The sequence below is a fragment of the Neodiprion virginianus genome, chromosome 4, assembly GCF_021901495.1.
Source record: "Neodiprion virginianus isolate iyNeoVirg1 chromosome 4, iyNeoVirg1.1, whole genome shotgun sequence".
NCBI lineage: Eukaryota > Metazoa > Arthropoda > Insecta > Hymenoptera > Diprionidae > Neodiprion > Neodiprion virginianus.
Window position 1 is genome coordinate 39,922,580 of NC_060880.1, and position 25,935 is coordinate 39,948,514.

The 25,935-nt window shown below is 37.6% G+C and overlaps 6 protein-coding genes across 11 annotated transcripts; 2 read left to right on the forward strand and 4 right to left on the reverse strand.

The window, feature by feature from the left end:
- Positions 1-1,297: 1,297 nt before the first annotated feature.
- LOC124301829 (glycine--tRNA ligase) lies at positions 1,298-5,342 on the forward strand. Its single transcript, XM_046757310.1, has 4 exons — positions 1,298-1,753; positions 1,994-3,674; positions 3,777-3,964; positions 4,108-5,342. Exons 1-4 carry the CDS (start codon positions 1,505-1,507, stop codon positions 4,216-4,218), a joined length of 2,229 nt encoding a protein of 742 aa, XP_046613266.1. The 5' UTR covers positions 1,298-1,504; the 3' UTR covers positions 4,219-5,342.
- LOC124301837 (proteasome subunit beta type-6) lies at positions 4,530-6,396 on the reverse strand. Its single transcript, XM_046757326.1, has 5 exons — positions 6,222-6,396; positions 5,906-5,973; positions 5,638-5,769; positions 4,872-5,146; positions 4,530-4,787 (listed from the first exon to the last, which is right to left on the reverse strand). Exons 1-5 carry the CDS (start codon positions 6,303-6,305, stop codon positions 4,660-4,662), a joined length of 687 nt encoding a protein of 228 aa, XP_046613282.1. The 5' UTR covers positions 6,306-6,396; the 3' UTR covers positions 4,530-4,659.
- Positions 6,397-6,536: 140 nt separating this feature from the next.
- On the forward strand, positions 6,537-8,888 carry LOC124301831 (nucleoporin Nup35). Of its 2 annotated transcripts, none has more exons than XM_046757315.1 (3): positions 6,537-6,857; positions 6,962-7,072; positions 7,321-8,888. In XM_046757315.1, exons 2-3 carry the CDS (start codon positions 6,962-6,964, stop codon positions 8,188-8,190), a joined length of 981 nt encoding a protein of 326 aa, XP_046613271.1. In that variant the 5' UTR covers positions 6,537-6,857; the 3' UTR covers positions 8,191-8,888. The 2 variants fall into 2 exon arrangements, with proteins under 2 accessions (XP_046613271.1, XP_046613270.1); XM_046757314.1 differs by having other exon boundaries at positions 6,538-6,797.
- Positions 8,878-10,717, reverse strand: LOC124301836 (glucose-induced degradation protein 8 homolog). Of its 2 annotated transcripts, none has more exons than XM_046757324.1 (4): positions 10,397-10,717; positions 10,139-10,265; positions 9,638-10,032; positions 8,878-9,179 (listed from the first exon to the last, which is right to left on the reverse strand). In XM_046757324.1, the coding sequence occupies exons 2-4, from the start codon at positions 10,257-10,259 to the stop codon at positions 8,991-8,993; spliced, it is 705 nt and encodes a 234-aa protein (XP_046613280.1). In that variant the 5' UTR covers positions 10,260-10,265; positions 10,397-10,717; the 3' UTR covers positions 8,878-8,990. The 2 variants fall into 2 exon arrangements, with proteins under 2 accessions (XP_046613280.1, XP_046613281.1); XM_046757325.1 differs by having other exon boundaries at positions 8,878-9,167; positions 10,397-10,714.
- Positions 10,718-12,861: 2,144 nt separating this feature from the next.
- On the reverse strand, positions 12,862-16,519 carry LOC124301835 (27 kDa glycoprotein-like). Its single transcript, XM_046757323.1, has 8 exons — positions 16,437-16,519; positions 15,994-16,080; positions 15,348-15,862; positions 14,467-14,679; positions 13,788-14,231; positions 13,474-13,645; positions 13,194-13,361; positions 12,862-13,054 (listed from the first exon to the last, which is right to left on the reverse strand). The coding sequence occupies exons 4-7, from the start codon at positions 14,504-14,506 to the stop codon at positions 13,196-13,198; spliced, it is 822 nt and encodes a 273-aa protein (XP_046613279.1). The 5' UTR covers positions 14,507-14,679; positions 15,348-15,862; positions 15,994-16,080; positions 16,437-16,519; the 3' UTR covers positions 12,862-13,054; positions 13,194-13,195.
- A 1,011-nt stretch (positions 16,520-17,530) lies between these two features.
- On the reverse strand, positions 17,531-24,116 carry LOC124301833 (27 kDa hemolymph protein-like). Of its 4 annotated transcripts, XM_046757320.1 has the most exons (6): positions 24,038-24,114; positions 23,914-23,957; positions 23,405-23,674; positions 18,331-18,537; positions 18,011-18,197; positions 17,531-17,896 (listed from the first exon to the last, which is right to left on the reverse strand). In XM_046757320.1, the coding sequence occupies exons 2-6, from the start codon at positions 23,951-23,953 to the stop codon at positions 17,734-17,736; spliced, it is 867 nt and encodes a 288-aa protein (XP_046613276.1). In that variant the 5' UTR covers positions 23,954-23,957; positions 24,038-24,114; the 3' UTR covers positions 17,531-17,733. The 4 variants fall into 4 exon arrangements, with proteins under 4 accessions (XP_046613276.1, XP_046613272.1, XP_046613274.1 ...); XM_046757316.1 differs by lacking the exons at positions 17,531-17,896; positions 18,011-18,197; positions 18,331-18,537 and adding exons at positions 22,304-22,720; positions 22,829-23,024 and having other exon boundaries at positions 23,204-23,674; positions 24,038-24,116; XM_046757318.1 differs by lacking the exons at positions 17,531-17,896; positions 18,011-18,197; positions 18,331-18,537 and adding exons at positions 22,304-22,720; positions 22,829-23,024 and having other exon boundaries at positions 23,204-23,674; positions 23,914-23,988; positions 24,042-24,084.
- Between the last annotated feature and the right edge of the window lie 1,819 nt (positions 24,117-25,935).

The window sequence follows — 25,935 nt, forward strand, 5'->3', positions numbered from 1 at the left end:
AAGTATAGCCAGGTACAAAGTGAACTTCGAACAATGACGTCGTATGATACGAATCCAACTCGTATATCCGAACACGCACAACGATTGTGACCGGTCAGTCACTGATATGTATGTACACTGGATTGGATTTAAGCGTGGTGCCGTCACGCCAATTGAACGGTAGCCATTTTGTACAGATTCTTGTCACTTCAGATATATATAAATATATACGTGATATATGCATGTGTATATAATCGATTGTGTTGGAAAATTACAGTAACAATTATTGAGGTAACAATGAGTACCTGCGTTTTTTGCAAAACAAAGCAATCAAAATATTGTGGGCGATCATTTCACAAGTGAGTATACAACGCTGAAGCGTTCTGCAAATGATAACTTGCTGAGGTTATGTCAGCATACGAAGTATTTACTAATTATATTTAACGAGTATTATAACGTACGAATCGTGTCAGTAAAAATTCACAATATTTGAATTATGAACCGATCTTATTATAATTGAAATTGAAAACTTTTTCTTCGTGTGAATGGATTGTGGATTGATACTACTAATTATATTACGGTTGTGGTTTATCGCACGCTACTCTATAAAAATCCCTTAACATTTGCAAGGAATGTTTTATTCTCCATATTTTTGAATAAAGTTTTTACTCACCCAATTCGATATAATTTAATTCAAAACTTTTTTTTACATGTCTTAAGCTCCACTTTGATGCCAATGGATGGTAAATGGATTCCCTAACGGTTGAATTAGTGTTATACAAATTTTTGAATAATCCTTATGGAATTCAGCCCACCATCGGATAAAGGATAATGGACGGAAACTTCTTAGAATTGAGGACTTCTTTTAAACATAAAGAAAAATCACGCTTAAATACAAGTTTTTCGTCATATTATTTAATGATCTTTTACATCATATAATTGTAAATAATAATATACTTTCGAAAAAATGATTTGTTCTCCATTTAATGTATCAAACATTATTTTACTCGTCAAAAACTTTTTTGTGTGACGAATATATCGTTAGATTTAAATAGCATATTTTACGCAGTTCAAATCTAGCGCGCATTCTGTGACAACTTTCTGTACAAGATGGCGGAAATTCAAGTGTTCAATTGGACACGCGAGCTTACACGTAGAGTATACGGTAATATCCAATCCAGTGTATATATATATCAGTGCGGTCAGTAGCTTTGCTACTGTTTGTTGCACTCAGCTGTATTCAACAATCGCCAACCATAGGCAATCATGAACCTATGCCAATTCCGAATATGATCAATGTAATGCAACTAGCACTTCAAAGAAGGAATAATTATGTCTCTCCGTCCTAATTCCGTTCTAATTATTAGGAAGAAAAAAAAAGGATTTTTCCCATCTACGAAGTCTAACCTTTCCCATTTATTTTCATCTTACTCGTGCTGTTTCCGGTAGAATCTGACAACTGTACGGTAGTCGGTAACCAGCGTGCCAGTTCCCCGGCGAAAACTGGGGATCGAGATCGCTGCGAATGCAGATTTTTCTCCATACTGTGCGAGCCACATGCAAGTCTGGAGCTCGGTACGGGATCAAATATCTCAGGTTCCTCGATCAAATTTCAAGAAATCTTGCTGTTAGTTCGAGGTTATATTCCGAAACTCCTCAGTGGGGCTCGAAGAAGAAGCACAGAAAAGTAAAGCTGCACTTTCAGCTACAGAGTATGGCAGATCCAAAGATAGAAGAGGTCCTCGCGCCCCTTCGATCAAGTGTCAAGGAGCAGGTGAGTGCCATATGGCTTCAGATTTTTACTCCAAAAAGCTTTCATTAACAACACAATGTTTGGAAACTTTTTGTATTTCGGTTTATTCAAGAATTCGCGAAAAAAAATTAAGAAAACTGCATGTATTTCCCCTCTAACAAAATCCGTCTGTGTATTGCATCAGAGTAAGCATGGCTTTCTTTCTTCTTGTCCAATAATCTTGTCACTCTGGCTTATAATTTTCTTTTTTGTTTCTTAAAGGGGGACCTGGTCCGTAAACTTAAATCTGATGGAGCACCAGACTTTGATGTCAAGAAGGCTGTTGCAGAGCTCAAGGCACGTAAAAAGCTCCTTGAGGACAAGGAACTGTCGCTGATCCCATCGGCGTCGTTTGATCGTGCAAAAATGGAGGATCTTCTGAAGCGAAGGTTCTTTCTTGACCAGTCGTTTGCCATCTACGGTGGGATAACAGGACAGTATGATTTCGGTCCAATGGGATGTGCCTTGAAATCAAATTTCCTTAGCGTCTGGAGAAGCTTCTTTGTTTTAGAGGAACAGATGCTGGAAGTTGATTGTTCCATCCTAACGCCTGAACCGGTTTTAAAAGCTTCTGGACATGTGGACCGATTTGCAGATTTAATGATAAAGGATGTAAAGACTGGAGAATGCTTTAGGCTAGATCATTTCATAAAAGCACATTTGGAGAAAGTTTCATTGGACAAGAAAACTGACGAAAGTTTGCGCGCTGAGTGCCAAGACATCATCATCAAGTTGGATGGTATGAGTAAGCAAGAACTAGCAGCAGTTGTGTCGAGATTCAATATGAAATCACCGATAACTGGCAATGATCTAACGGAACCTATCGAATTCAATTTGATGTTTGCCACGCAGATTGGCCCATCTGGACTGATCAAAGGGTTCTTGAGGCCGGAAACTGCTCAAGGAATTTTCGTGAACTTTAAAAGGCTGTTGGAATTCAATTCAGGCAAGCTTCCCTTCGCCGCTGCACAGATTGGTAATGCTTTCAGAAATGAAATATCACCGAGATCCGGACTCATCCGTGTCAGAGAATTCACAATGGCTGAGATTGAACATTTTTGCGACCCCAACGATAAAAATCATCCGAAATTCGAGTCTGTGAAGCACACTAAGATGCATCTCTACTCTGCATGTAGCCAAATGGATGGGAAAAGTGCAGAATACATGGAAATTGGAGAAGCTGTAAAGACAGGGCTGGTAGACAATGAGACTCTAGGATACTTCATGGCTAGGATCCAGCAGTTTTTACTCAAAGTTGGAATAGATCCTGCTAAGTTACGCTTTCGGCAGCACATGGGCAACGAAATGGCGCATTATGCTTGCGATTGCTGGGACGCTGAATGCTTGACGTCCTACGGCTGGATAGAGTGTGTTGGATGCGCAGACAGGTCCGCGTACGATCTTACTCAGCACACTAAGGCGACAGGGGTCAGATTGATCGCTGAAAAGAAGCTGGCTGAGCCAAAAGTCGTTGACGTTGTCGAAGCATTCCCGAACAAGGGTGTCCTAGGTAAAGCATTTAAAAAGGAAGCCAAAGCAGTTTTGGACGCATTGGCTGCGTTGAATAAAAACGAAATCGCGGTGCTTGAAGGAAAAATAAGTAAAAACGAGGACTACGATCTCGTTTTGCATGATGGGGCATCAATCAAAATTACAAAGGACATGGTCTCGATAAAACGTTACCAAAAAACTTTACACGTTGAGGAAATCACACCGTCTGTCGTTGAACCCTCATTTGGTGTTGGTAGAGTCATGTATTCTCTCTTTGAACACAATTTCCGGATGAGAGAAGGTGATGAGCAAAGGACATACTTGAGTTTGCCTCCAGCAGTGTCACCCCTGAAATGTTCTGTCTTGCCACTCAGTGGTAATACAGAATTTACACCATTTATTAAGAAACTATGTAAGTGCCACCCATAATTAATGGGTGTAAGCCAACAATTTTTCACCTTGTTCAGATATCTTTTATGTGCTATCTAAAATTGACCTTATTTTGTCATTTTAGCACAAGATTTGACTGCATTCGACATATCCCATAGAGTAGACGACTCTTCAGGCAGTATCGGTAGAAGATATGCTCGTACAGATGAAATTGCCATACCTTTTGGCATTACAATAGACTTTGATTCTCTGAAGACTCCGCATACAGCAACCCTTAGAGAACGGGATAGCATGGATCAAGTCAGAATAAATGTAAGTTTCTTATATTGATCAGCCGGCTGTAATGTGCTATACTTTTCTTACCAAACCAAAATTGAGCTTTTGAAAACATTTTTTTTTTTTCCATATCTTTAAAACGTTTTGGGAGTTTAAACATGTGTTCTTCTCTGTTTCAGTTGGACGAGCTCCCAACCGTGGTGAAAGACTTGTCTCTATGTAAAATAACATGGGCTGAAGTAGCACAAAAGTATCCTAAGTTTGAACAACAAGAGAATGCAAAAGCATAGAAATCAGCATAATATTTAAAGTAAATTAGGCAATGCATGTTTTTTTAAAGTCATTATGCAAATGCAAATGAAATTATTAAGCCTTGGAAGCTGAATTAAGGGTTAGAAACAAAATTTTAACCTCGAGAATTGACTTTGAATGCTTGTTGGCATAATGGTATGTTATTTTTAAAATGCCTTGATAGAAATTTCATGAACTCCATAAATTATATTCATCAATAATTGAAGCAAGTGTTGGCTCTCTTTCCATGCGAAATAAATTCTTAAGAATACAGCTGGAGATTGTGAGGTGAGTAAACGTGAAAAGTTGATTTCGTTTCCGTCATTTATTTACCAAAATTGAAGGAAAACCAGTTAAACAGATTACAGCTGAACAGCTAAAACAGTACACAGGGCACTTTAAGACATGTAATGTAATAAATGGTTGTAGAAATAATTTATTTATCCCTCGTAGAATTGAGGCAGCTTATTACCGAGGATGACTCGTCTTTCAACGCCTTCTTTAGTTATAACACCAAGTCTTACGACTCCACCACTGCTACCGTCACGTGACATGGCCAATGACAGCGCTGCAAAAAGAAATAAAGGAATGCAGTGATTTAAAGGAGATGAAACACACCAAACATGGAGCAAATAAGAAATGAGTGACTTACTGTTGCTGACCAATTCTATTGTCTGATCCTTGGTCATGTTGGGCTTATAATGCGCATCTACGTAACCGTAAACGTAGCTTGAACCAGAGCCACCGATTGCAATTGGTTGGCGCACGCACATGCCTCCCAAAGGAATGCTGTAAACTTGACCACCTTTACGACGATCCCAGCCAGCTACCAAAATGCCTGCCATAAGGGAGTCTCGATAGTTGTAGCACAACTCACGAAATACATTTGCACTGGTCTCGACTAAAGGTGGTTCACCAAGTTCCATTCTGAGAATTCAAAACACGAATTTGATTATCACAGTGGAATTTTTAGCTTTAATTTCCCCAAATATTTATTGACAGGTCCCAGAGATGAAGAACATACAGCACGTGAGGTATTAACTAGGATCCCAAAGTGATTTTCCCAAGAGTTACAAGTAGTTCTTTCTGGTCCACAAATAATTTGCAGATGTTTTGTTCAATTTCCCATATTTATAAAGTCATTTGAAAGTTTGATTAAAATTCTTCAGCATATATAAACATATTGCAAATAATAAGACCATGTGGCTTCAACTTTTTTGTTTCATTTATAAAAGCTTAAAATTATTTGTGGATCATAACGAGTAAAATATTGATTATCCTTATCAAACAGTGCTACAAAACATTTGAAATGTATCAAACTCCAGTTTACTACTCTGAACCCCACGCTTTGCAGATAAATTAAGAATTATATATCTCCAGTAATTCGAAGATAATGACAATCTCGTTGATAGACTCACTGGTGGAAAGCCAGGTGGTACGAAACTATATCTGAGATAGCTTGGGTGTCTGCAGCAGAGCCTGAACGACAGCAATAAATGTGATCTGTCACTTTGGTGAGCTTGTCTGTGACTCGATTGGCGATGTAAGCGCTGAAAATCAGTCAGTGAAATGTTATTTTGTGCCTGAAGAGGACAAATAACCAAATTTTTTCAAAGTAAATTTACTTCAAGAATCACAGAAAATAAAAATGAGAAGTTTAGATCTGGGTTACATTGAACAACATACCCTGTAGTGGTTCGTGAATCAGCACCGATTACTACACCGCCTTCGAATTCACAAGCCATGATTGATGTCTGGAAAGAGGAATGAATAAATACCAATTTTTAAATGAGGAAAAACAAGATGTGTCGGTTGCTTGTTTTCGGAGGTGCAAGAAGACTTTTCTTAAGCGTTTACATCCATTCAAAATTGAAAATACTAATCATGGGTGATGGTCAAAGAATTACATGCACCGTCATTCTAACCTAAGTGAACGTCATATAATAATTTCAAACTTTTTTGTACGCTAAACGGCTGATTTTTAACTCGAAGGCGAACTTACGCCGGTACTGTGTTCGGCTGAAAGCCAATCCGGCACCATCGAATCCATGGTTTTTGATTGAAAGGGGGCTTCGACAAATGCCATACTCCCAAAATTTATCCGTAATATTTTAGCGACGTTTAATATGTTCTGTAATTCTACCGACAACTCCTTGGTCACTGTTGCGACGCCACGAAAAAAGTTACCCAGATAGATCTGAGAGTCGCTGTGTTATTACAATGACAATCTCATTCTCGCGTAACGGCGAAAACCAAACGACCAATGTCATGTAGTACTTCTACCTAACCGACCGAGCAAACTCACCCCTCTTCTTTTTATATTAAACAAATGAACGGAAAGAGTTCAAATTTCGACACTGCATCACTCTTTCATGGCGGATTTGAGGAAAGTAACTCATACCTGGAAATCGTAAAAAAAAAGTGTGGTTTTTCTTGAAGTATTGTAACCCACGGTTAAGGATATGGAGGGATAAACTCCATACTTCACCGTTTAAAATTTTCGGCTGTTGATTTTGATTGCAATCACTTGTCAAACGTATTTATTTATATCGAGAAGAATATTTTACAAGAGATCAAGGTATGGTGAAGTTTCAGAAATAGCTCAAGTCTAACATCTGAGCATTTCTCTTTCTACGAAGTATAAAAACTAATTATTATTTAGATTATAACCTCTTTTGTTAGCCAACTTTACCTGTATTGTGTATTTCTGATGGCAAATTGGATGAATTTGTGTATTTTTAGATGGAGCCCATGACCCTTGGATCTCCTGTTGGAAGTCCAGTCCAAACACCAGGAAGTCCAGGACCAAACTCCACATATCTACCTAATTTCCTATTGGGAGATGCTAATCCTGTAAGAATCTTAACAACTCGAAGTCATCTTGTAACGACATTTCAATTTTTTTTCTCAAAAAAATAATAATTCTGTAATTCGTCAGTTCTGTAAACTCCAAAATTTTTAAGAACGCAAACCTGTAACCTTGTTCATTCACTTGCAATTTATTTGTTTTGCTGTAAGCCTAGATCTCTGTTTGTATTTTACAAGTGCGAATTCTACCAAGCAGCATCTCACTTATTCGTATTTATTTTGTTCTGCTTCAGACCGCTAGATTAAATATAATGAGTCCCCAAGGTACCCCAAGAAATACACAATTCGGATCTATTACCAGTGGAGGCTTATCATCACCTAGTTCGAACTACTGCACTCCAGACTACCGTACGAATCGCCAAAAAGCCATGTTTGGTAACGTAACGAGCCCCAGTGGTCCACAAATCAGCTCACAGGGGCAATCCGGTGGTCCTCCAACTAGAGGACTTTTCGATACACTTGAAACTTCGCAGTCAATGGTGCCGCAGAGTCCCAGTGTGGGTCAGAATGTTACTAGTAATCAGTCGAGAGTGTTGACGGGATCAAATTTGAACAACACTTTGTTCTTGGATAGTCCTGCAAACCTTTCTCTTAACGAACCGTTGCAAGGGCTTCAGCAATGGGTCACAGTCTTTGGTTTTCCTCCAAATGCTATAAACGCCGTATTGTCTCATATATCCAGCAGAGTCCGTGTAGTTGAGAAACGTGGCGCTCCTCACGCTCAGGGTAATTGGATCCATCTAAAATGTGCGTCAGAGCAAGATGCACACAGAGCTTTGGCGTGCAATGGCAACATTGTTTCAGGCTCTACAATGATAGGCGTTGTTCCTTGCACAGATGAGGGAGTAGTTTTGGGATCAGAAAAAGATAACCTTTCCAAATTGAGTAGTGGCACCAGGTGCTTTTCTACATCAGATAGAATAAATTTTTCATCTCCTGATTATGCGAGTAGTTTACCACCTACTTCGCCAAGAATACAGAATGCCCGTCCTTTAGCGGTAGGCTATAACCAACATTTGAGCCCCCAAGCAGTTGTAATGCCTCAAAACGTGCCACAGAAGTCGACAGGGTTCTTCTCAAAAATTTATGAATACATTTGGTAGCTCGATGCAATTCCCCCATACTGCGTTTATTTCGCAACTCCATTCGGTTTTTACTCTTCAATCTGACGAATTTTAGTATAATTTTGTATGGTTGTTTTTTTGTTCGCATCAAGTGATAAATATTAATTTTTGTAATTGAGGGTGCAGTAAAGTCGACTCGTTGTATTCAATTAACCATCTTATACCATCATTGTCACACTACATCAATATGGGATCGATTCTTATGTTTGAATGTCCAATAATTAACAGTAAATAACAAATGCCAATGTCACTTTTAGAATATAAGTATGTAATTTGCAAAGATATATTTTCTAACATTCATGACGTACTCTATTGTGTAAAGAATCGGACATGAATTTTTCCGTACTAACTTGATGTCATTTAAAGTTACGGTACACTGCTAATTTTTTTTAACTTTTACCTGTAGGCCAACATCATGTAATTGTGTATAAAATAAAGAAAACAGATTTTTTTATTCTGTACATCATTATCCAAGTCAGTCAAGGAGTGTGTATTAATAACTCTTCAGATTTGTCGTAACGTCATGGCCAGTGCAATTCAAAATTTTATTAACATTTTTCTTATCAAAACACACACAAGATCTGGGTGTTTAGGAATGTAGTAAAATACCGTGGTGGGGTTTAAAACTTGTAAATATATTTTGCACGAATAAAAAGTTGAGTTGAATACAAGATAAACATTTATTTTAAGACTTAATTTAATCACATTACCAAGGATATTCCTATAAATAAATTTCTGAATTCTGACATCTCTTATAACATCATTTTACTTAATTAATACTACTTTGGATTTTCGATTGTGGCACTACCCAAATCTGTCATTTTGGGATACTTCACTTTCTTGGTATCCAGCTCATCCTGAGCCCAAAGTATCATTTTTAATAAATTATTTAGTCTAGGGCTGGTAGTCTCGCGGTGTTCCATTTTTAAGATGGCGGCATTCAGCTCGCTTGCAATCTGCAACATATATTACTATTAAGAGGACATTGGGTTAAAAAAAAAAATGAAATAGCATGTAAACAGAAGTTTCATCAAGTCATACTTATCTCAAAAAGTTTTTTCAGTTTATAAACATATTAATGTGATGTAGAAATGCTAAAAGGTTAAAGTACTTTTTGTGTCAGTTTAGTTGCAGCTGAAATGACTTAAAATGTGAATGCGGTGTGTATCTGAGCAATTTGCATTCGGAATATACACAAACAAAAGTTTTCATGGTTTCCTACCGCTATTTAGAAAAACCTAGTTGCGTATCATTATTGCAAATAGTATGTAGTTGAAAATATGCGAGATGGATTCGGAATAGAATACAGTCTTCAGTAAGTTCTTAAATTTAGTTCAATTGTAAATACTGTGGGTAAAACTCTTGACTTAGGATATTCTTATTATTACAGATCTTTAATCAAGTTACATGACTTACGACAATTTACCTTCTGTCTGTGCGTTGGGTGCAGAAGATCACTGAAGGGACTTTTGTGTGGTTCATCGAATGCTAGCAAAGCCAAGGTACGTTCCAGCTCACTTAATATATTGTCATCAGATTCCCCAGCTTCGCTCAACTGTTCTTGAGCAAACTGGAGAGCCTCTTCGATTCGGCCAGTACGTATCAATTCTATAAGGTGAAGTTGCTGCAGGTGGAAATAAAGATATCTGTCATTATCCAGAAGCTCTGGATGTAGCTGATTGACCAGATCAGTGGCTTCTTGAATTCGGCCATTTTGGATAGCATCTCTAATACGAATTCTATCATCCAAAGAATTTAGTTCAACCGTCGGCCCGACTCCAGATTCTTGTTGAAACTTTTCCGCTGCTTCTTTGAAGCCTTCTAAACATGGAAATAAAGTGTGGATTGAGAGTTTGTGTGAATCCCGTACTTGCTTTGGTTCATTTTGTCATATTAAATAAGATCTCAAATCGTGACTTGAGGTTACCTGTGACAAGGTAATTCATTATTAGGTTATTCATGGAAACACGTTGTATGTGGGACCCATCCTCGAGTTTGGCAACCCACTCGTCTTTTGACATGTCGTCCTGGTTGTCTGGGAAACTCATTTTTCCCTACGAAGGGAAACGCGGAAATAAATATTTTAGGGGTCAATGAATTGTGAAATTTGACAACAATTGAACTGCAAGAATGTACGCGCCACCTGTGACTCGGTATTTTGGTTGTAAAAACATCTTCAACCTACCCGCCAATCGTCGTAACAGAATAAATTAATCGATCCAACTGGTATAACAGAAAATATCGTCGAAATTTAGCTCACTAAAAGGTTTTCGCAACTGTCACCACGCCAGAACGTCATAAACAACGCATTCGGATTTACCAATGATCATAGAAACTATAATCTTTATAGATAGACCAACTACTTTCACCGTTTTTCTGACAACGTGTTCAGTATTCTTCAGTCAACGCAAACACTTTGCAGAGAGAAACCTTCTGCACTTTGCATTTCAGTTTGTGCCTTTGTTGTGCAGAACGGACCCTTGAGATCTTTGCTTAATTGTAAGAGAGGCCATATCGGGTTTTTCAGTAGCGTTCGCTGACGCGAGCACTGATGCTTAATATGGCAGAGTATTGGGCGGTTACCGACCGAGCACATCAGAATCTAGTTTCAATAACCTATTTCGTGTTAGACGATGCTACTAATTGCGAATGATGAGCGCAGAATATTAGACATATGAAATTTTCCCTCATATCATCGATAATTGTGCAGCCGATCGCGACCACTCGTTGCCGCAAAGCAGTGTATGTAAATCTTAAATTATTTTGTCGTCGGAATTCATAACCATAGAGAGTTGAAATAGGCCCGGAATACGGTTTTTATCAATTTTAAACAGTAGCCTAATATATGAACACTGATTATCCCACATCACTGCATATTCTTGATGGCTTCACAACTCATTCTTCCATGATGATATAAATAAATTCAAATTCGTATAGCATGGAAACCTGTACGGATAATGTGTCGGGTAGGAAAATGCATACACTCGTCGCGGTTCCAGAAATGAAATTTTATTTTGCGTTATTACAGGTATTCAACCGATTAATCGCAGCTAACATTGAAGATTATACCAGTAAATATTTTCTGAACGTATATAGGAATACATTGTACTATGATAAATCAATCTTTTATGTAGAACAAAATTTCCATTGGAAATTTCATAGCGAAATATCTGCACTAGAAATTTTGCTAAAAAATGAGTGAAAACTAATTGTAAGGGGTTCACGGATCTTTTCGAATGAATCGATTTTGATAATCGATTTGAACCGATACATAACCGATCAATTCCTGAATCGATTTCATGACAAAAGATCAATCCCGCCAAGATCGAAGTATTTTTGAACTTTTGAAAAATACAAGAAATGATATGCAAAACTCCTCAAAATACATACCATTGGTGAACGAGAAATTAACAAACTCCCTAAAACGATATACCATCAACAATCATTGCAATCTGTAGGATGTAAAGATTATAAAGCACAGGCTTGATCCTTTTTGAAACTGTTTGAAACACTTTTGGTATCAAACAATGTTACCATCCTTTCAACACTTTCGTGCCGGATAGGTGATAGGCGTACTCTTATTATCACGCTCTGAAGTTGCATTAAATCGATCTTCAGCATGAAGAATCGATTCATATGATTAATTGACAGCACAGAATCAGTACAAAATATCAATAATTAGTAGCTAATAAATCGATTGTCAAAATAATCCATTCAGATCGATGCATTTTTGCAAAAAAATGAGGTTACAGTAAAGTATGTTACTAATTGCAGGTTTTCGTAACTGTTTATTATATACTCACAGCTCAAAGCCGTATACAATTTATCGAAAAATATAAAATGCTATTTACAATGTGTTTGCTTATTTACTGACATAGTTATAGCAAAAATATATAAGTGTTATTTGGAGTACAGAATTTTCTCATTTCCGTTTACAAATATGTTCGAGGTTTGCAAATGAAGTGTCTAGTATGGAGTATTACATCGATTACGTTTTTCTTGATTTACGACTCACAATTAATGAACGGGTATAATAATTTTAAATTGGAAAGTGGCTGCCTCCATCGTGATAGTTTATTTGGTCTCTCAGGTCTTTCGCTTTACGAATATGCATTACTAATACAGACTCGATCTGTCGAAAAACTAAAATTCGAGCTTTGACTATCATAGTGTTCGCTATCATACGTCGCTGCTCGTAATTAATGCTGTAAGCAATATCAAATAAATTTACGAATTATGTATGCATCGCGAACGTTTTTTTTTTTTTTTTTATGCAAAAGCAACTCCTACAAAAATTCTTTCAATTTTCATTTCAAACGACAATGAATATTTACTCGGAATGGAGTAAAATATATGTAATGTATCTACAAGAGGAATAATCGCTAAAACATTGACTGTTTAGTTTCAATAGATTTATTACATAGTACCATGAACCAACATCTACGCGGTACGAATGCTATGCTACTTATGAAGACGATTTTTTTCTTGACCTTGGTGAAATGTTGAGTAATATTATTCTTGGATATGAAGGTCGAGACATCAAAACACTTTTTTATTGTGTTAACGTTTCAGCCCTGATGGGGGCCCTCCTCAGAACAATTTTATTTAAAACATCTGTCACGAACAGAAATAATAAAATAATGTACAACTCCGTTATAACAAAATTAAACATAAGTGGTTTAGATAATAAGCAGGGATGTTTATGCAGATATAAATGAGAGGAATTACCTAGTGTGGGATGACACTTTCATTTCCCGAAGAACAGGAACCACTAGTAGCATATACTTATCTAGTACTTGTTGCAGTATTAGGGATGATGGCATGCTATTTTAGCATATCACTCCTGTAACATTGTGTTACTTTTATACTTGAGACATACTTCGAGTATACAGTCTAAGTGACAAATTAGTGAGTTTGAGAAGAGTTAATATATAACTTGTAACACATTGCACTTCAAGCTTTGTTAGATTACGTATTCTTACATTTACGGACTGTTTGCAGTAGCATTTGCTGCAATCCCTTTAAGTATCGTTTCGCATCCTAATCCCTTTTTGTAAATATTCCAAAAAGTGTTGACGAATTTCGAAGCTATCTTTTGTTTGCACTCGTTCAACCTTCGAACGGAACAATTTTGCGCTCTATCTATATCACTGTTGAAAAAGGAATAATTTATTATTAGATTGAGTCTATATTGAAGGGGTGTACAGGAATATTCATACGAAGAATTCACCACAGGTTTGGAATATGTCCAGTTTTACTTACGTGCACAAGATCGTCTGTATGGTGGCTGTTGGAGGACTGAATACCAGTGGAATATTAGTATTATCAATGTGGGTGGTGGAATGATTAAAAACTGAATTGTCGGCTGTACAATCATCATGTAAATCATTCAATTTCTCGTTCAAACATTCAACTGCATTGGTCGCGTAAAATTCTATAAAAAATTAAAAATGCTACAACAATCAATGGTGAATGTTTTACACATACTAACACAACATGCATGTGGTTTGGAAGTATTATGAGAATGAAGTTGTCACAATGAATAGTCTTTTATCTGTATTCCAAAATTCACTTACCGAAGAGGGAACTTCCATTGTTCTGGCAAACATAGTCCACTGTTGAAAATGAAACGTTCACGTTCAAATCGAGGTCCCGGCGTTCCATCAGGTTCAAGCAAGGTTTGATTGTGTTCGCGGTCGAGGTTAGCAAGTCATTTACACTCTGCATAGAACGACAAACCTCTGCGAAATCCTTCTCCGTTTGCCCATCAACGGTAGTGTTTATACTGTTTATTATGGAGTCAATAGAAATTCGAAAGCGTTCCATGCCTTGACGGATAGTATTGTACGCGGTGGGTCCACCATTATTGTTGCACTTTATTTCTATCTGTTGATCGTCAATGTCACTATCTTTTCCACTGAAATGGTGAAACTTCGTCTTAAGAAAACTGACCCAACGCAGCCTTATGCCAGGTGTAGGCTTTGGATCTTCCGCTTGAACGATGTTGGCGTTTTGGATTGCTGTTGAGGAAACAGGTATTGACGAAAATACGCGAATCAAAGATCGTAAGAGCTGCTTTGCTGAACAGTTTCACGTAACTCTCTGACGGGCAAAAATTTATCTGATTAAATAAAAATGTATGATTCTCAATTTCTAGATGGTGAAGCTAAACGAAAGCCAGAAATTATATTTCATGCAAGGACTATGGATTGGAAATTACATCAACTAGACCTTCATTTTAAAGGAGCAACTTACCAGCAATCAAAAAAATCCCAAGAACAATGAGAATCTTCATTTTTCTACAAAGCAGACCGATTTGTCTTTCAGAATGATTATATTCCAGAGTTTACGATGCTACAACTCACAGACACGTTGTTTTTATTCTTCGCCGGTCGAACTCTGGTGAGCATGTGGTTTTAAGTTAGAAATTGATTGCATTTTATACTGACTTGGCATCCACAAGCTGATCTACATATCCAAACGTAAACACATGTGTTTATGATACGGATTCTTGCAATTATCGACGAGCGAAGAGTCAGACCTTATCCTGTGGATACGTCTATGGACACTTTATTATCACAGTGTTACTACGCTTACCGAGAAAATTTTTGATAGTAAAATAATGACAGTTCGGCTAAAGAGAAAACAAAGGTGATAACAGCCAAGTATGATCAGAAAGTTTAAAGTTCGATGTACTTTGTATGATTGATATCATCTGTGACGTGTTCGAAGATACTGCTTATTAATTTCCGGCTTTAATAACGAACGAGTCAACGTTGAATTGCTCTTGCAGCGTAACAACGTATAGAGCCAGATTTTGAATTATTCAGCTCTCATTCACGGGTCAAAAATGGAAATGCTATTCGCAAATCATTACAGATAAATTTAATTAAAAACTTCCGTAGTAATTGTAACAGTGGGCATCGTTACTCTTGACGAAACTTTAAACATAATACTAACGTTGTTTCAAATAATATGCAGTTTTATTTGTAATGCGTAATTCTCTCTCTTCCATTAATGAAGCAAATTCCTCAGCGATTAAAAATTAATAATTATAGTATTAACTATTCAGTGGTATTACATCGATCATGCAACGTTCGATTCTCAATTCATTAATTTTACATTGGAAAAGTTACCCGGTCTCTGGGGTCTTCCGCTTTACAAATATGCATCACTTCAGACATAAATTCTGTCTGTCAAAAAATTCAAATTCCAATACAGAGTGTTGATTTGTAGTATATCCTGCACGTATTTTATTGAGTAGCGCTTCACAGCCTAATTCTTTCTTGACAATGTTCAAGATGGAATTGACGAGGTTCGAAGTCGTCCTTTGCGTGCATCCGTTCAACTCTCCGACGACACAATTTTGTGTAGTTTCGAACTTGCTTCGGATAGAGAGAATAATTCGTTGTCAGTTTGGGTGTTTATCGACGGCATGACAACATCCCTACCAAAAAAATCCATCAGGTTCGAAACATGCGGAGTTTCGCTTACGTGCAACTTTCTAGATCTACGACGGAAGTTAGGAAACTCTCATGTCTTCGAATCTCGGCACTGGTGCCGTTGGCCTCAGTGGATTCAGTGGAAGTTGAATCGTCGAGGAAACAGACATCTATAATATCCTCTTTTGCATCGAGACTTTCGACCCCATCTGTTGAAAAAAATCCTATAGAAAATTGAAAATTTTTATACACTAAATATGCGTGTATAAGTTTGGAGGCAGTATGAGAATGTGGTTGAATCAACGAATAATCCTTTATCCATATTGCAGAAGTCATTTACCTAAGAGGTGACTTCCATTGTGCTCGCAAACATATTCGATTATTGGAATTGAAGCGTTTACTAGAAATTCGGCAAACCGGCGTTCGTCTGGAGCAAAACAAGGTTTGATTGCACCTATGTCGTGGATCATCGAGTATTTGAAACTCTGCATGGCGTCGCAAATCAGTTGGGCTTCTTGTATTCTGTAAGGCTACCAAGCCTTGAACGGCAGCATCGAACGCAGTGCCCTCACGGAAGAAACCCCCAAATTGGGTGTAAATTCGTACCCCTAACTTTTTTCTTATGGGAAATTAGCATTATCTATGAGTTGGGGGTACGAATTTACACCCAAGTGGGGGGGTTTCTTCCGTGAGGGTGGGTCGGCCATTTTTTTTACACTTTTCCCTTAAGGGTGCATTATCAAATTCATCACTGTCGTCTGGATTGCGACGGTTGATTCTCACCTTTTCGAGGATTTCTAAGTAGTCCCATTCTACTGGAAGCTTCTTCGGATCTTTCGCTTGAGCGATGTCCGAGTTCAGAATTCCTGTTGCAGAAGCGAGAATTTACAAGAATGAGTGAGGTGAAAATTGTACGTACACTCTGCTGGACGAGTTTTATCCGGCTCGTTGACGGGAAAAAAGTCAGTCGAGAAATTTTCATACTTTTATTTCATACCAAATTTCTAGATGTCAAACTCATAGACGACCGGAAAATACACCTCACAGCACGATTATGGACTAGATACTCGCATTGTGAGGACGTTAGCTACGATGTAGTGACTTACCAAAGACAAAAAAAAAAACGAGAGCGATGAGTATCTTCATTTTGCTAAAAAGCGATTAAACTATGATCAACTAATATGTATTTCAAAACGATTATGTAGTAGAATTTGCAATGCGTCACAAAGGCGTTGTTTTGCTTCTTCGTCGACCGAATTACAGTAACCGTGTGAGTTTCAGTTAGAAGTCGACTGTCTTTTACACAAGATCATGACCCACAGCCTGATCTTCACCCACCAACTCTGAATATAATACAGTTTGGTAATATGAACATAGTTGATAATAGGTCGAAACCTGGTGGTCGACTTATCTTCAATCGCTGACCCAAAATATACACAAATATTTTCAAACAACAAATACTGCAGACGTATCTTATTTATACGCTGATTGAGACAAGAACCACTGCTGAATTTCTCTTCAAAAAATCGATTTTTCAGGATTTTCAGCAGGACACTATATCCACTATCAATAGAAGATATGATATGCGTGGATCAATTATTTTTGGGGGTATACCTTAAGGGCGGTTCTTACACTTTGAATAGCTGAATTAGCACTATATTTGCCCTGCAACTGTAAATCTAATCTCGGTTGCCGATATAAACATATTTAATAATATCTCCAAACCTGACTGGTTTCAATAGCTGACTAATAGCAGATGAGTTTGTGCACCGAATAAATTGACTCCATACACGTTACATCGAGGGAAAGAAATTTTATAATTCTGACTGTTAAGTTTACAGGATAGATATATTACATATTCGCATATACTTGTCATGTACTATTTACGCAGTTTTATTCAACGACTTTATATAATGTTACATCAGTGTTTTATATTTAACGGTGTACATGAATCGGTAAGTATTTCTTCCATCACTACTTCAGGTAGGACTGAAGATAAATTAGCAAGATTGAAAAGAATAATGTGAACTGTTGCCGGTATATCATTTTGTTTGTTTCATTGGGTCATGTGGTCTCACATTTACAGAGCGTTCGCAGCCAGTGCTTTGTGTGCTTTGAGAATCGCTGTGCAGCCTAATTCTTTTTTGATGATGTTGAAAATAGAATTTATGAAGTTCGAAGGAGTCCTTTGCGGGCACCCGTTCAACTGTCCGACGACACAATTTTGTATAGTTTCGAAGTCGCTATTGATAGAGAGAATAATTCGTTATCAATTTAGGTGTTTATCGAAGGCATGTGATCCATCCATCTCTACCAAGAATATCCATCAGGTTCGAAACATGCGCATTTTCACTTACCTGCAATCTTCTAGATCTACGGCGAATTCTGGGAGATCGAATGGTTTTGGAATTACGGCACCGGGGCTGCTGGTAGCGACCTCAGTGGATTCAGTGGATTCAGCGGAGGTTGAATTGTCAGGGAGACAGATATTCAGACTGTCACTTTTTGCCTCGATACATTCAATCCCGCCAGTTTCGAAAAATCCTATAGAAATTAAATATGCGGGTATTTCACCCGTTTATAGACACGATTGTATACGTGTATAAGTTTGGAGGTAGCATGAGAATGTGGTTGACTCAATGAATAATCCTTTATCCGTATTGTAAAAGTTATTTACCTAAGAGTTGACTTCCATCGTTCTCGCAAATATATTCCAGCACTGGAGACGAAATGTTTACTAGAAGTTCGATAGCCTGGCGTTCCTCTAAATCCAAACAAGGTTTGATCGCATCTATGGCTTGGGTCGCCCAGTTTTTCAAAATCGCGAACGAGAGACAAATCACTGCGAAATCATCAGAAATCGACTCCTCAGAGCTCGAATCATCAGAAACGTCTGATTCAATGCTGTTGTCCGTTGAATTTATTACGGACTCAATTTTATTCTGCAAGTTTGCCAAGCCTTGAACGGCAGTATCGTACGCGGTGGGTCCACCATTCTTGTTGCACTTTGCCTTTACAAGTTCTTCATCATACTCGTCACTATCGTCTTCACTGAGAGGGTTGACCTTCACCTTCCCAAGAAGCTCTACGTAGGTCTGTTTTGCGGGAGGCTTCTTCGGTTCTTCCGCTTGAGCGACGCCCGAATTCAGAATTCCTGTTGCAGAAACGGGCATGCACAAGAATGAGTCGTGTAAAAATTGCAAGTACACTCTACCGCACGACTTTCATTCGGCTCTTGGAGGGGAAAAAATCAGTCGAGAAATTTTCATGCTTTTCATTGATCCAAATTTCTCGAACTTAAACTCAAAGAAAGCCAAAGATTGCATCTCACGTCACGGTTATGGACTAGATACTCGTATCGTGGCAACGTTTAATATGATAAAGTAACTTACCAGCGATCAAAAAAAATCCGAAAGCGATGAGTACCTTCATTTTTCTAAAAAGTAGTAAAACTGTAATCAAGTAATATGTCTTTGAAAATAATTATGTAGCAGAACTTGCGACGTCTTAACTCACAAACGCGTTGTTTTGCTTGTTCGCCGATCGAATTCCAGTTGATGTGTGAATTTCAGTTAGAGGTCGACTGCCTTTTATACTAGATATTTTCTTTCTTTTTGTCCCCAACTTGATCTTTGACCTCCAACTGTAAATGTAATCTCGGTTGCTGTGTTAACATAATTAATAATATCTCCAAACCTGAATGGTTTCAAAAGCTGACCCGAAATATACGTGGATAATTAAAAAAAAAAATAAAATATATCAAACACGTATCACCTTTATATGCTGATTGTAATAAAAACCGCCGCTGAATTTCTCTCCGGAAAATCGATATTTCTAGATTCTTTAAAAATGCCATGCGTTCTTTTGATAGAACCAATTGGACATTATATCCACTATCAATAGAAGATAATACGCTTGCATGCCTTATTTTTTTGAGGATAAACTTTAAGAGCAGTTCTTTATACACGTTAAACGACCGAATCAGCACGTTCAAGAAATATGTCTCTAATGTTTTGCAATGTAGGTGCTCCAACGTCGGTGAAACGCACCTCGGGTGTTTTACTTTAATAGTGTACGGATATACACAATTTGTTATGTGTGTAGATCTGTAGATGATTGATTTTATCGGAATGGAACATTCCGTGTCTAAAAAATTAGTGGTGAAGATTATTTTCACGATAAGTTTTTGGCTGAACTCTGAGACACCAGTATTTATTTTACCCCACGTATGTGAAAAATTTATGTATAGAATTTTTTTTGGGTTATCAGTCAAGTGAAGAGTGTTTTGATTACTTTATCACACGTCTGGCGTGCAATATGACAAACATCATCTATATTATATAATGTGGTGAACTGATTGGAGGGTTTGAAAAACAAGCAGAATCTATATTGGTGAACTTCAGACTTGCATTTTTGTTTATCGGCACTTATGTGAACGTGTTTTCTAACACAATATACCACGCAGTCCACGCAATCTATCCGCATTTCGGTTTTGACATCATATCAAATAACTTATTGTTGGTCCAAATCAGATTTGGCATAGGGTGCAATTTCTGAATTACAAGACTCTGTCACAGTGTTGAAACATGCTCGCATCTCTACAAGCCAATTACTGAGCGACACATACATTGAGGAATAAATCAAATTCTATCAATATCGTTTCATGTTTGCACCATGCCTTGAAAGAGGCCTGCCAAGTCTTACGCACCAATTCAATTTTTCATTTGGATTTCCATCAATGTACGAATTATTTTGTTCGTTATTCATGTTTTATTATCATTTGTAGTTGGGTAAGTTTAGGGTCAGCCTGACCCTAGTGTGGCAGCAACGTGATTCCAGAGAAATGTGGAAGCTAAAGGTTAAGGTCACGTAGTACTCTTACCTTTACCGACCAGTCAAACTCACCTTTTTTCCTTCTCATTGCATCTTACTTTGTGACTGATGGAATGGAAATGTATCCCACGAAGCATACTGTTCCGCGTCATACAAATTCTCTCACATCAAAGTGATTGCCAGGCGGTCAGACTCATAAGTAGTATAATTTTTTCATGGTTATCTGACAGGCAACTCTTATTTCGTGCAAAAATATACCTTATAAACTTTTCACACGTTCGTTTCAGATCACGTTCAAATTCTTCCCTATTCATCATCTTGACTGTTTTAACGACTACGCTCCTAAAACCCTAAAAGTGAAGGCATCATTGTTCAAGACAGCGAAGCCACACTCGGTGCTATTTTTATGCCTCGACATTATTATATAGATAAAATAATCGCTACTCATCGATTTATTTCTTACATTAGCGAACTTTTCAACACTGGCTTTGATATGCTTGACATCTTTTTATTCACATCATATGTCACGCAGCCGACGTATTGTTTACGAAATTCACCAGCTCACGTTATTATCGACCGAGCACGAGCGATCGATACGCTCTCTCTTGTGTTGCCTCCATAAGCTTTATAAGCGCTGTGCTTAGCCCACGACGTAGTAGGAAGGAGACTTAACACTCAAGCAGCGCTCGGCTCTAAAGTTGGTCTGTTTTTTGGAGCAACGTAACAGGAATTGTCAGGGTGTGATTTAACCGCCTCTTGCGCAATGTGCAATGGTTGAGGTTGGAAAAGCAATTACTCAGTTTTCACTCACTTAAAATGCATATTTTACGAATTCACGGAGTATATTTATAGCACGGGGGTTTATAGGTTACGATACCTTCTTTTTTCACATTTTATCGCGAAAATTTCCCTTTTTCAATAAGAGGCGCTCATATCGCACACAGACAATTCTTCTTACGTTACCTCAAAACTGGGGACAAGTTTCATTGCAGAATAGTCTCTTTCCTACTACTCCGTGGTTTAGCCTAATATGAGATATTGTATATAGTTCAAGCGTACGTCGTATATCTAGTCCTAAGGTCTGAAAGTGGTTGAAAATTCTTGATCGAACAGACGATTTCTACAATGTTAGAAATGTCAGAACTAGTACATTTCAACTCTTAGTGCATCGGTCGTACTGATATAAGGCCTAAATGAAAGCTCTAAAAATCTAAAAGCTTACGAAACTTGTCTGATGTCGAATTTTGTCATGAGAGGGGAGGAATATGTGATCAAATTCTCGCTGGATAGGTCAAAGGCTTATGTTCGCGGTAAAAGACAAAAGTTTGTCGGCTCGCGCGCATTTATGTTTTCTTTAACGAACTTGGCGCGATCGGCGATCGCTGATCTTGATTTTTCATACTTTCAAATATTTATACGCGATTCGTTCATACATATCGTACGTAGTAAAATTTTATCACGCAGCCTTACGTATATTGTTACGTAGTGTTGTAAATGACTTCGACCGCGTTAGACTGGCAAAACCTAATTATAGGTAATAATGTCGATTATACGATACAGTAACAGATGATTCGAATTATCGCTTCTGATCTTTATTACATAACTCCTATTTTAAACCCCTATCCGTCATTCATGCTCAACTTATATGAACCACATGCGTGTGAATATTATAATTCGTGTATCACAATCCGTTTGATAATCCATTACGCCATGCCAACCATTCGTAGATCACATTTCTCTTCTCAAATGAAAATTAATTTGTGTACCGCATAAACTAACTGTACATACAGGGAAAGAAATTTTATAATGCTGACTGCTTAGTTTACAGAATAGATTTATTACATATTCGCGTACATTTGACGTGTACTATTTATGCAGTTTTATTTGACAACGTTACATAATCTGACATCAGACTGTGTTTTAGACTGAACAGTGTACATGAATCAGTAAGTATTTCCCCCATCATTATTTCAGGTAGGACTGACGATAAATTAGCAATATTGAAAAGAATAATATGAACTGTTGCCGGTATATCATTTTGTTTGTTTCATTGGGTCATGTGGTCTTACATTTACAGAGCGTTCTTAGCCAGTGCTTCGTGTGCTTTGAGTACCGCTGCGCAGCCTGATTCTTTCTTGATAATGTTAAAGATAGAATTTATGAAGTTCGAAGGAGTCCTTTGTGTGCACTCGTTCAACTGTCCGATGACACAATTTTGCATAGTTTCGAGGTCACTATTGATAGAGAGAATAATTCGTTATCAATTTAGGTGTTTATCGAAGGCATGTAAGCATCCCTACCAAGAATATCCGTCAGGTTCGAAACATGCGGTTTTCATTTACCTGCAATCTTCTTGATCTATGGCGAATTCTGGAAGATCGAATGGTTTTGGTATTACGGCACTGGGGCTACCAGTAGTGGCCTCACTGGATTCAGTGGATTCAACGGATTCAGCGAAAGTTGAATTGATGTGCAAACAGGCTCGAATACCCTCAGTTTTTTCCTCGAGACATTCGATTCCATCAGTTTGGAAAAATCCTATAGAAAATTGAAAATGCCACGCTCGCGTTAAATACTGAGTGAGTTGTTTTCACTAAATGTGCGGGTATTTCACCCGTTTATAGACACAACTGCACACATGTATAAGTTTGGAGGCGGTATGAGAATGTTATTGACTCAATGGATAACATTTTACCCGTATTACGGAAGTCATTTACCTAAGAGTTGACTTCCATCGTTCTCGCAAACAAATTCGATTAATGGAAACGAAACGTTTAGTAGAATTTCGACAACTTGGCGTTCCTCTAAGTCCAAACAAGGTTTGATCGCATCTACGCCTAGGGTCGTCCAACCTTTCAAAACCAGGATGGAGCCGCAAATCGATTTAAATTCATCTTCCTCCTCAGAGCTCGAATCACCAGAAACGTCTGATTCAATGCTGTTGTCCGTTGAATTTATTACGGACTCAATTGTATTCTGCAAGTTTGTCAAGCCTTGAACGGCAGTATCGTACGCGGTGGGTCCACCATTCTTGTTGCACTTTGCCTTTACAAGTTCTTCATCATACTCGTCACTATCGTCTTCACTGAGAGGGTTGACCTTCACCTTCCCAAGAAGCTCTACGTAGGTCTGTTTTGCGGGAGGCTTCTTCGGTTCTTCCGCTTGAGCGACGCCCGAATTCAGAATTCCTGTTGCAGAAACGGGCATTGCACAAGAATGAGTCGTGTAAAAATTGCAAGTACACTCTACCGGACGACTTTCATCCGGCTCTTGGTGGAGAAAAAATCAATCGAGAAATTTTCATGCTTTTCATTGATCCAAATTTCTCGAACTCAAATTCAAAGAAAGCCAAAAAATACACCTCACGTCTCGGTCATGGCCTAGATATTCGTATTGTGGAAAGGTTTAATATGATAAAGTAACTTACCAGCGACCAAAAAAAACCCGAAAGCGATGAGGATCTTCATTTCACTGAAAAGCAGTAAAACTGTGATCAACTAATATGTCGTTCAAAATAATTATGTAGCAGAACTTGCGACGCCTCAACTCACAAATGTGACGTTTTGCTTCTTCGTCGATCGAATTCCAGTTAACGTGTGAATTTCAGTTAGAGATCGACTGCCTTTTATACAAGATATTTTTTTTCACCCATAGCCTGATCGTTGCCCTCCGACTGTCAATGCCATTTTGGTTGCTGATATAAACATAATTAATAATATCTCCAAACCTGACTGGTTTCAACAGCTGACCTGAAATATACGCCGATAATTTCAAAAAACAAATACCAAACACGTATCTTCTCTATCTGCTGACTGGGTCAAAAACTACTGCTGATTCTCTCTTAAAAACAACGATTTTTCTAGATTTTTCGACATTGTCATAAATTTTATTGACAGAATCAATTCGACATTACATCCACTATCAATAGACGATAATATACTTGCGTCCCTCATGTGTTCAGGGTAAACTTTAAGGGCGGTTCTTACACCTGAAACGGCTGAATTAGCACGTTCAAGAAATATATCTCTAATGTTTCGCAACGTAGGTACTACAACATCGGTGAGATGCACCTTGGGTATTTTCGTTCAACAGTGTAGCTATATACACCATTTTTCAAGCGTGTGTAACTTTAGATGATTAATTTGATCGGAATTGAACATTCGTTCTCATAAAAAATATTTCTGAAGATTATTTTCACGATAAGTTTTTAGCTATACTCTTAGTCGCCAGTATTTATTTTACCCCACGTGTTTGGAATATTTATGTATAGAATTCTGCCATGGTTATCAATCTAGTAAAAAATGTTTTGATAGCAACAAGTCTAACGTACAGTACGACAAACATCATCTCTATTATGTAATATGATGAACTAATTAGAGGGTCTGAATAATAAGTGCAATCTATATTGATAAACTTTAGACCTGCATTTCTTCTATCATCACTTATGTAAACACATTTATACCCTGTATAATATTTCAGATGGTTTCATCTAAAACAGGCATTCAAGATGTAAATGGCATTTTGTATTCAACATTCTAAATGTTCTCAAAGTAACCATTTACATTCACCAATTTAATTTATATTTTTGAAAGTATATTCCATTTCTCATTTCAAATGTATCTACATATAATATTGAAGCATTTTACATTTTGTCTTTTTAGCAATCTACCACGCATCCGATTCATGCACTTTGGTCTTTTCATTTGACATCATATCAAATAACTTATTGTTGGTCCAATTCAGGTTCCAAGGTATCTCCGCGACGGTGGCGTAATAACACAACCGATATTTTGCCGAATCTGAAAGCTATAATTCTTAATTACAAAAGTCCATCACAATGCTAAAAAATAAACGCGCACTCATGCAGCCAATTAACGAGCCACGATATCGTACGTGTTACCAATTGTAAAGAAAACGTGGGGACTGCGACGACAGTTTACGATTACGAGTCGATTAATACGTGAAATGATACGGATAAATTAATAGATATTAGAATAGATTAACTAATCATTGATCACTTGTGACGCGAATTACTTATAAGTATTGCTCCCAATTTTATTCATATTTCAAATTCATTAGCTTACAGTGTAGGAGGTCATATACTTTGAGAACCTTATACCCTCGAGTGACCGTGACATTTGATTTGATATTTCATAGTAAGTATAATCAGTATATTATACCATTTGCGTCCGGAGTTGTGTGTATATATGTACATTAGGGTATCCCTTTTTAGGGTGTTGAAGATTTTTTTTCTTGTGCACCTCCCAAAACAACTTTAAACAATGCAAAAACAATTATGTGAGTTTTTCAGATTTTTATTCCATATTTAACTTGTGCCTACAAGAAGGTGGATTCCCATCCATTCAAAATATACGTGTTTTGGACACATTCTCAGCATATATTTTATTGTAAGAGAAATAATTACGTTCAAAAAAATCTATAACTGCGA